The sequence below is a fragment of the Bos indicus genome, chromosome X (assembly GCF_029378745.1).
Source record: "Bos indicus isolate NIAB-ARS_2022 breed Sahiwal x Tharparkar chromosome X, NIAB-ARS_B.indTharparkar_mat_pri_1.0, whole genome shotgun sequence".
Lineage (NCBI taxonomy): Eukaryota > Metazoa > Chordata > Mammalia > Artiodactyla > Bovidae > Bos > Bos indicus.
In genome coordinates, this window is record NC_091789.1 from 95,839,976 (window position 1) to 95,849,302 (window position 9,327).

The 9,327-nt window shown below is 60.9% G+C and overlaps 1 protein-coding gene and 1 non-coding gene across 4 annotated transcripts; both read left to right on the forward strand.

Annotated features, from left to right (window-relative positions):
- Positions 1-481: 481 nt before the first annotated feature.
- On the forward strand, positions 482-8,081 carry LOC139181445 (melanoma-associated antigen D4). Of its 3 annotated transcripts, none has more exons than XM_070784911.1 (13): positions 482-596; positions 1,555-1,765; positions 2,159-2,992; positions 3,360-3,566; positions 3,676-3,739; positions 3,980-4,059; positions 4,460-4,551; positions 5,204-5,283; positions 5,372-5,414; positions 5,825-5,887; positions 6,832-6,946; positions 7,259-7,701; positions 7,874-8,081. In XM_070784911.1, the coding sequence occupies exons 2-12, from the start codon at positions 1,556-1,558 to the stop codon at positions 7,691-7,693; spliced, it is 2,223 nt and encodes a 740-aa protein (XP_070641012.1). In that variant the 5' UTR covers positions 482-596; position 1,555; the 3' UTR covers positions 7,694-7,701; positions 7,874-8,081. The 3 variants fall into 3 exon arrangements, with proteins under 3 accessions (XP_070641012.1, XP_070641010.1, XP_070641011.1); XM_070784909.1 differs by having other exon boundaries at positions 7,259-7,689; XM_070784910.1 differs by having other exon boundaries at positions 496-596; positions 1,525-1,765; positions 7,259-7,689.
- LOC139181817 (small nucleolar RNA SNORA11) lies at positions 6,459-6,585 on the forward strand. The gene has a single exon (XR_011565555.1). It is a non-coding gene; the product is annotated as a small nucleolar RNA SNORA11 (small nucleolar RNA).
- Positions 8,082-9,327: the final 1,246 nt, after the last annotated feature.

A 9,327-nucleotide genomic window follows, 5' to 3' on the forward strand; every position in this document is an offset into this window, starting at 1 on the left:
GCTCTAGACATGGATAGTGGAGAACACACAGGGAACTGGTGTCCTCTCGCCATTTCCATTTCTCCTGTTGCAGTTACCGACCGGGCTAGAGACCTCTGTATTGGTGACCTAGGGGTCATTCATGCTGGGGAAGCAGGGCTCAGTGTACTCCAGACCACACCGGAGGAGCTTAGAGGCAAGCGGGAGGGCAGGGCTGAGAAGCATTGTGCAAAGGTGGGGGGACTGAGGGTATGTGATGGATGGGTTGGAACCGCAACACAGGGCGTGCGTGCCCGCGTCCCCGGTCGGTGTCGCGGGGGCGGAGGGGTTGACGGTGAGGGGAATCTGGCGGGAGGGAGAAAACGCCCCCACCCCACCCCGCCCACCCACTGGCGGAACCGCATGCGCACAGGGGACCTGGTGGAAAAGGCTTTTGTTGGGAGAGCGGGCCGGCTGGAGGGGTCCGCGCATGCGCAGGCTGCCCAGCCGCGGGGGGTGGGGGGTGCGGGGAGAAAAGGGGCGGGGTGGTGGGAGCTGCTGTGCTGGCAGCAGTAGGCGAGGGCGCGGCTGCGGGGTTCCTGGTGCTGAGGACGGACGCCATTGGAGCCCCAGGGAAGGTAAGGATCCAGCCCTAGACAGGACCGGGAGAGGGCAAGTGGAACCGGGTACGCTGTGCCCTTCCTCCCCACCCCACCCCCGCCCCCGGATGTGAACAAAGCCCAAGCACGCAGTACTTGAACCCCGTTAGACCCGTGGTCAACAAAGGAGCCGCCCCCTACCATGACCACCAGACCCAGGCTCCCCGACTCGAGCCCTGCTTAACACCGGAGCCCACCATCTGAACACCTTTAACAGACGCGTGTGCTCCGTGCTGAGCTGCCTTAGCGCGGAGGCCCCACCCCCACTCCAACCATTCTGAGATCGGTGCAACCCAACTGACGGCTTTGCCCCCCTTCCCCGAGTTGCGATCCTGGCCTTTGGGACCTCCAGCGCTTCCAGTTCGAGCCTCACCTAGTCCGAGGACCGCCCCCCGACCCGCACCCCACTCCATCCATCTTGAGCCCTCCTGTATGAGCCCAGCCTAGACCTGAATCACCTGAATCCCCTCCACTGCGACTTAGAGGGTCCCTGGGATTCATTTTCCCAGAGCTTCCAGCGGTCCCCGTTGTCTGAGCCTTCTCATGTCTTCTCCTCCCCAGCATCCTGGCCGTTAAATCGAGGCGCTTTATTTCCCCTGTCTCAAAGCATCTCTTATGGGACTCTCTGGACCCAAGCCCGCCAGTCCACCCCTTGTTCCAATCCAGCCGCTGGTCTGGGGAGCCTGTGTGACCTAAACTCCCCTTTCAGTGCCGGGTCTCCTCCGACCTCCTCTGTCCTTCTCCTAGGGCTCTGTCTCTGAGGGAATCTACCCCAGCAGCCCTCACCCCCGCCCCAACCTTACACTGCCTGGGAACCCGGTGACTGCAGCCCTCCACCTCCTGAGAGATCCCGCCTCCTGCTGGATCCCGCCCCCTCCCCCTGAAGAGGCCTCCTCATCCCTCTCAGGCTGAGCCCTCTTCTCCTTGGGACCCCCAGCATGGCAGAGGGAAGCTACCGCAAGGAATCTGAAGGGTACAACGTTGAAGACATGGACGAGGGTAGTGATGAAGTCGGGGAGGAAGACATGGTTGAAGGCAACGACTATGAAGAATTTGGTGCTTTCGGAGGCTACGGCGCCCTCACCAGCTTTGACATCCGCATCCTCAGAGCCTTTGGGAGCTTGGGTCCAGGCTTTCGCATCTTAGCGGTGAGGCCCCTCCTCGGCCACCTGCTAGCCCTGGGCCTTCTCTCTTGTGACGTCAGGGAGGATGGGAGGAGGGGGCCGATGAGGGCTGGAGTTGAAGGGGGAAGGACTGCCCAGCTTGCCCCAACCTTCCCTCTCCTACTGGGAGCAGCGGGGGGGGGGGGGGGGGGGGGAGGGGGGAGGGGGTGCCGGGGGCGGGGGGCGGGGGCGAGGGGGCGGGCAGTGCTGGGAGGGCCTGGGGGCTGGTCGGAGGCTGGCCAACACAAGGGGAGCTATCTGTGTAGAGCTATCTGCCTTCCCCTCCCCTGCCATGCCCTGCCCTGCCCTGCCCTCCCCTGCCCTCCCCTCTCCTCCCTTGCTCTGCCCTGCCCTCCCTTCCCCTCCCTGGTCTTGCAGAATGAGCCCTGGGAACTGGAAAACCCAGTGCTGGCCAGAACTCTGCTGGAGGCATTTCGGATGGATCCAGAAACACTTGCCAATGAGACGGCTGCCCGTGCTGCCAACGTAGCCCGGGCCGCCGCCTCTAACCAAGCTGCTCGGGCCGCTGCCACTGCTGCCCGTGCCACCTACAATCAGGTGGTCACTAACCACCACCCGGTGGCCACACACCAGGCGTCAGGAGGCGATACCCAGCCCATGGCATCTGCTGCCCAGGCTCCGGCAGCCACCCCTGAGACAAGCGTCGCTTCTCCGCACAGCTCCCGGATGCTAGTCAATAGCGAGATGGCTGCCCCTGGGGCTCCAGCAAGGTCTCCACAGCCGCAGACATCCTCCCAGGCCCAGGAGGCTGCGGCCGAGGGCCCTAGTACGGCCTGTGCTTTCCCCCAGGCCTCGCGTGCAAGTGAGATGGATGCCACCCGGCCCAAGACAGCCTTCCTGGGTCAGAACGACGCCTTTGATTTCAGCCAGCCGGCAGGTGTCAGTGGCATGGCCTTCCCACGCCCCAAGAGACCTGCCCCGGCCCAAGAGGCTGCCACAGAGGGCCCCAGTGTTGCCTCCAGGGGCACCCAGGCAGCCTCTGCCGGGGAGGGGGCGGCCACCCGGCCCAAGACGACCAAGTCCGGGAAGGCTCTCGCCAAGACTCGCTGGGTGGAGCCTCAGAATGTTGTGGCAGCAGCTGCCGCCAAGGCCAAGATGGCCACGAGCATCCCTGAGCCTGAGAGTGCAGCTGCCACTTCTCAGCAGAGTGCGGAGCCCTGGGCCAGAATGGGAGGCAAGAGGACAAAGAAGGTGAGACCTCCCTGCTTTCTCCCACCCTCCTTGCTCCCCTGCTTTCTCTGCCCTCTCAGCTCTCTGCCTCCTCCCCTCCCTTCCTCTCCCTCTTCTCCCCCCTCTCTCTTCTCTCAGCTTGTACATGTTTCTCCAAGCCAAGTTCACCAGTTTTTACTTTTACAAGTTTACTCCACGTAGTCCCTACCCTCGGGCCTGGAGGGAGAAGCGGTTGGCTCAGTGCCTGGCACTTAGTAAGCACTGGGCACGTGTCGTCCACGTGTCATCTACTAGCCTTATTTCCAAGTACCTGGCTCTGGCTAAGATGTGTGCCAGGCGACTCAGGGAGCCTGGTCGCCCTGAGTCTCTCCTCTGTCTAATGGTACAGTCCAAGCACCTGGATGACGAATATGAGAGCAGCGAGGAGGAGAGAGAGCCTCCTGCGGTCCCACCAACCTGGAGGGCATCGCAGCCCCTGCTGACGACTGCGCGGCCTCAGGTGGCCCCTCGGCCCTCCATGGCCCTGAGGTCCCAGGTACCCTCAAGGCACGTGCTGTGCTTGCCACCCCGCAATGTGACCCTTCTGCAAGAGAGGGTAAGAAGGAAGCCTGCCCTTCCCCCTATCTCCCTCCTCTCCTCCCTTGCGGGCCAGTTCTTTGAGGTCACCCACGCTTTGATCTCCCCGTGCGCTCTTCCTTCTCCAGGCAAATAAGTTGGTGAAATATCTGATGATTAAAGACTACAAGAAGATCCCCATCAAGCGCTCAGGTGGGCAGCCTGTGCCCCCTCCCTGAACTCTGTCCTTCCCCGCTCCCACCACCCTGCCCTGTGGGCCTCCCACCAGATGCCCTCTCCCCACCACACACACACAGATCAGGCCTGGCCGATGGCTCCATTGGCACGGTGTGGGGTCCTGAGCGTGCTCCCCTCAGCAGGGCTGACGGAAAGGCTGTAGCTCTGTGGCTGCTGCTCAGCCCCGGTGCTTTGCCCACCCCTCCCCTCCTGCAGACATGCTGAAGGATGTCATCCGAGAATATGACGAACACTTCCCTGAGATCATTGAACGAGCAACGTACACTCTGGAAAAGGTGGGTGTGGGGCCGGGGGCAGCTCTGTGGAGCAGGAGCAGCAGGGAACCCTTGCCCGCCTCCCCCCTCTGCATCCCCTCAAGGCCCAGGGGCCGGACTGCATGCTCTGGAGGGAAGCCCTCCCTGGCCTCTGCACCTGGGAGCTTCCTCTGCAAGCCTCCTCCCCTCCTTCCTCCCGCTCGTGCTCTCTGAGCGCCTGTGGTCTCCTGAGGTGGCTCCCGTTGTCTCAGCCAGTGGCAGTGCTCCCACAGGGCACTTCGTCCATGGCCTCTCCTCTCCCTCCTCCCCCAGGGCTTGGGGTTCCCCGCCAAGAAGGAGTTCTAACAGGGAATTGAATGACCGCCTGCAGGACACCCAGCTTGGATGTTTGATCTCACATCCCGTTTTCTCCCCACTGTAGAAGTTCGGGATCCACCTGAAGGAAATTGACAAGGAAGAGCACCTGTACATTCTCGTCTGCACACGGGATTCGTCAGCCCGCCTCCTGGGAAAGTGAGAAAGCACAGGAGGCCGGTGGTCTTCCTTGGTGGTGCCTGCCCCCTCCTCTCGAGAAACGGGAAAGTAGGGCTGGGGGGCCTAGCACGGCTCCCACCCAGAGTTAGCAGTGCTGAGCAGCTAAGGGCAGGCAGGGGCAAGTAGCTTGGGGCGAGGCTTTGCGGCTCTCTGGGTTTCAGCCCTGCCCACCCTTCCCCGCCCCTGTCTTCCTGGGAAAGCAAGCTTCTTGATCGCCTCTCTCTGCTAAGGTCCCAGCCAGGGCTTGGCAGAGTGGGCCTCGGGCAGGGGGCAGGGAAAGGGGAGAGTGGGGGGCTGGGGTCTCCAATGGAGTCATGCTCCAGATGCAGTGGGCAAAGGGCAGGGAAGGTCAGGGTGTGCCTCTGGACTCCGGGTTGCCAATTGTCTGCTCCCCCGCCTAACCCCATCCTCGACAGAGCCCTGGGAAGAGGTGTTAGCATCCACGTTTGATGGATGAAGGGCCTCAGTCTCAGGCCGAGGCAGGAATTGTCTGCACCAGGTATAGCAAGCCGTACAGAGTGGGAGGAACTGCCCTGTAGCCCAGCAGTGTGGGAGAGGCTAGTTGGGTGAGCCGGCTGTGGTCACCTGGGCAAATGGCTGCTGGACAGGATCCCTCTTTCTACGCCTTCAGGACCAAGGATACTCCCAGGCTGAGTCTCCTCTTGGTGATTCTGGGTGTCATCTTCATGAACGGCAACCGCGCCAGCGAGGGTGAGTGGCTGGACAGGCAGCTGGGGGGTTGCCGGTCGTCTCACCTCCCTCCGTCTGCTAAACTCTTGTACCTCATCTCTCCTCACAGCTGTCCTCTGGGAGGCACTCCGCAAGATGGGACTGCGCCCCGGGTATGTTTGGGGTCTCTTGGCTCCCGCTCCTCAGTGTGTCCTTGGGCACAGGAGGCCCCAGGATTGCAGTGGCCTAGCGGTCTCTGTGGGGCATGGCATCCTAGACTAGGTAGAGTGCCAAGGGTCCACCAGGGTGCGTGGGGAAATAGTCCTGAACCCCGAGCCCTCTTCTGCCCCGTGTCCCCTCTCTGTTCCCACACGAGACCTCAGAGACACCATCGGAGCTGGGGGCTCCATCCAGCCCCTCCCTGGGGCCCTGCTGACAAGTGGCTGCCTGGCCTCTGCTGCCAGCCCAGGTGTCCATGAGGACGCCTCACAGGCTAGGAGGCCCTCAGTCCTGCTGGGAGCGCTCCTGCCCAACCCAGGCACTGCCACTCTCTCTAGTCACACATTCCTTTCCTTGCACTCAGGGTGAGGCACCCATTCCTTGGCGATCTGAGGAAACTCATTACAGAGGACTTTGTGAAGCAGAAGTGAGTATCTCTGCCCCCCATTCAGGCCTTCCTCGTGTGCTGCTCTGGCTGAGGATGCCGTTCCCCGGCCCATGTCTTAACACCAGAGGGATGGGTGTCTGGTGTGAGTGTGGGTTGGGAGGATGCGAGTGTGGGGGTTGAGGGGACAATTCCAGGGAAGCCTGGGGAAAGGGGCAGTCTGTAAACACCGGGTGGGACGGTACAGCCCCCACCTCCTTCAGCACCTGCCCTGTAGGCAGTGTCCCGGCTTTACATGTCAGGGGCCTGGGACTCCGAGAGTGGAAACCTGATCACGGCCCTGACTGGAGTAAGGCCCATCTGGGCCTGGAGCCTGGCCCTGCCGATTTTCTAGCCCAGGCTCCCCCCATCATCAGTGCTTGGAGATCTCTTGTGCCCTCACAAAGGCCCCGTGTGCATGTTCATCCATCCGCCGCCCCACAAACACACGTTCACAGATGTTTGGGAGTATGCGTGGAGTCCCCTACTCTTGGTTGACTGTTTCTTCCCATACAGTCGTTTTCTAGGATGGATTCTCCCAGGGTTCAGTCAGGTCACGGACAAGCCCCATGGTGGGTTGTGCTCAGAGCATGGAGCCTGAAGAAATGGCTCCTGCTTACACCAGACCCAACAGGAATCTGGGTTATTGTGACAAGGGGCACAAAACTCGTGGCCTTCCTCTGAACAAGTACCCTACACGTGCCTCCTGCACCTCCCCATGTCTACTGGGCAGGAGCAGTGGCCTAGGGATGTGAGTCCCTCCATTTAGGAGGCAGAAACCCTGGGAGCCGGTGTGGAAGTGGGGGCAGGGGCTGCGGGGCCAGGGCAGACCTCCTGCAGCAGCTGAGCTGCAGCCTCGGGGCTGGGAAGGAACTACCTGGGAGCCACCGGAGCAGCCACAGGTGTGCCTGTCTGGGAGCAGAGGTTGGTTGTCCTCTCTCACACAGGTACTTGGAATACAAGAAGGTCCCCAATAGCAGCCCACCCGAGTATGAGTTTCTCTGGGGTCTGCGCGCCTGCCATGAGACCAGCAAGATGAGGGTGCTGAGATTCATCGCCCAGGTAAGGCAGAGCCTGTGTTCTGGCTGCATCTTCCCATACCTGGTTTGTGTCTTGGTCTCGGCCTCCTGACGCCGTTTGTCCAGTGAGGACGCCAAGGCCCAGCAAGGTTCCCAAGTCGCTGACACCAGTTCACAGGCTGTAGGGAGTGGACGGGGTGAAATCCCAGGTCTGGCACAGAATGACGGGAGCCTGACTTCAGTCGTGTGGGTCTTTAACATGATTTCACAAAGCGCTTAAGCGAGTGAAAGGCGGGAAGCGGGTGCTGAGCGAGGTAGGGTAAGTGTGCAAACGGTTGCTGTGCTTCCATCGCAGTATCAGAACCGAGACCCCCGGGAATGGAGGGCTCATTTCTTGGAGGCTGTGGATGATGCTTTCAAGACGATGGATGTGGATATGGCCGAGGAGCATGCCAGGGCCCAGATGAGGGCCCAGATGAACATCGGGGAGGAAGCTCTGATTGGACGGTGGAGCTGGGACGATATCCAGGTGGAGCTCCTGACCTGGGATGAGGACGGAGATTTTGGCGACGCCTGGTCCAGGATCCCCTTCGCTTTCTGGGCCAGATACCATCAGTACATTCTGAATAGCAACCGTGCCAACAGGAGAGGTACCTGGAGGGCTGGTGTCAGCAGTGGCACCAATGGCGCGGCCAGCGCCAGCATGCTCGATGGCCCCAGCACCAGCTCCACCATCCGGACCAGAAACGCCGCCAGAACTAGTGCCAGCTTCTTCTCCTGGATTCAGTAAGATTGGAGGTCATTACACGGGACTCTGGAGGCTGGGGTGGGGAGGGGCTGGGAGATATCAGGGGCAGGCCTGGGGTGTCCTGGGGGAACGAGGAGAGCGGGACAAGACCCTCAGTCTGTGCTTGCTGTCCCTCACATGCATTGACACCTCTACTCTGGCTTTTGTGTCTCCTGGTTCCAGGCAGCCCTGAGGAGCTTGCGGCAGTCCCCCGCCGAGCCAGAGTGCCTCCGCTGCCCGGTCCCCGACAGAGCACTCCAGGCCCGCTTCTCCCCGTCCATGGAAGATGGCATGCAAGATGACACACTCTATGCCCTTCCTGCTTTCGTTGTGTGCTTTTCTCGTGCTGTCGTGTTTTGGGTATCTGTGTTACATTAAAGTTGTGAAATCAGTCGGTTGTTTCCTCTTTTTCCTGGGCAGGTGTGGCTCTGAGCAGCCCAAGGATCAGGCCCTCGGGGACAGGCGGGGGCCGCCTCTGCCTAAAAGACAGGCAGGTGTGGGTGGGTCCGGTGCTGGGAAGGGCAGAGATGCCCCTGAGGGGGGGCAACCATGAGTTTCCAAAGGCTCTGGTCCCCAGCATCATGATCTCCTACACCGTGTGCCCAGTCAAACACAGGGGCGGTTCACAGGAGCAAGGGTGGGGTGGAGGGCTGTGAGCTGGTGCCACTGTCCCTCCCACCAAGGCACAGGCTCCACAGACATCCCCCAGGACCTACCTGCCCCTCCCCATCTCTGGAGTCGCTGTCCAGGATTCCTTCCCTCATCAGCCACACAATTGTAGGACCTCATGCCTCTTCCCGAGTCCTAAGGACAGCGAGGTAGGCCTCACGGTGACATCCTCACACCTCCAGCAGGTAGAGCAGAAACCATCATAGGCAAGACAGCCTGTTTCATGGGAGAAAGCTGCAGGTAGACCTGGACAGCCCATTGCCCATGACCATGACCCGAGACTCTTTGGGAGGCTCCAGGGTACTTCTCCATGGAAGCAGGGCTCTCCCAGTGAGGCCAAGGTCAGCCTAGGTCCCTGAGTCTTCAAGGGCTGTGTGATCCCTGAGAGGGCTGAGGCTAAATTTTCATTCCCCAGGCAGACGACAGTGAGGGCAGAGACACTTTGGAACTCTGGGAAGGATTCTGTAGCAGGAAGGGGCCATCTGGGGCTTTTCTGGGTATCTCAGTGATGTCCACAGCTTGGAGGACAAGGCTCCAGGTTAAGAGGAAAGAGAGAGTAGTGTAAAGACCGCAGCCCACCTGCCCAGCCACCCATTGCTTGCCTCTTTGCCCCATGAACAGGTTCCACTCCCTCAACCAGACCTGCATCCTGACCCAGACCCAGCTGCATCATGTTCCAGACCCAGTGGAAAGCAAAAACACCCATCACTTGGCTCAAAAATGAGTAAGAATTCCAAGCAGGCAGCAGGAGTCCACCACTAGCGCAACCCTTCTGAGTGATGGCCTGGGCCGTACCCGCAGGAGGCAGGCTCTGTGTGTACCCCTCCCTTAAAGACAGGCTTCACGTGGGTTTCTGCCTTGTTTGTTGGTGCTTTGCTGTCTGCCTCCCTGGCTGCTGGGCTGATGCCTCGCCCCGTGGACACTCTGTGATTCTGACAGAGATTCAGTCCCCTCCCAGGTGCAGGTAT

Bases quoted from the DNA above. Each gene is read 5' to 3' on its own strand.
- LOC139181445 (XM_070784909.1), top strand. From the start codon at position 1,556: ATGGCAGAGGGAAGCTACCGCAAGGAATCTGAAGGGTACAACGTTGAA. The intron at 4,552-5,203 runs GTGAGAAAGCAC...CTACGCCTTCAG, and splicing joins TCAGCCCGCCTCCTGGGAAA to GACCAAGGATACTCCCAGGC. The intron at 6,947-7,258 runs GTAAGGCAGAGC...CTTCCATCGCAG, and splicing joins TGCTGAGATTCATCGCCCAG to TATCAGAACCGAGACCCCCG.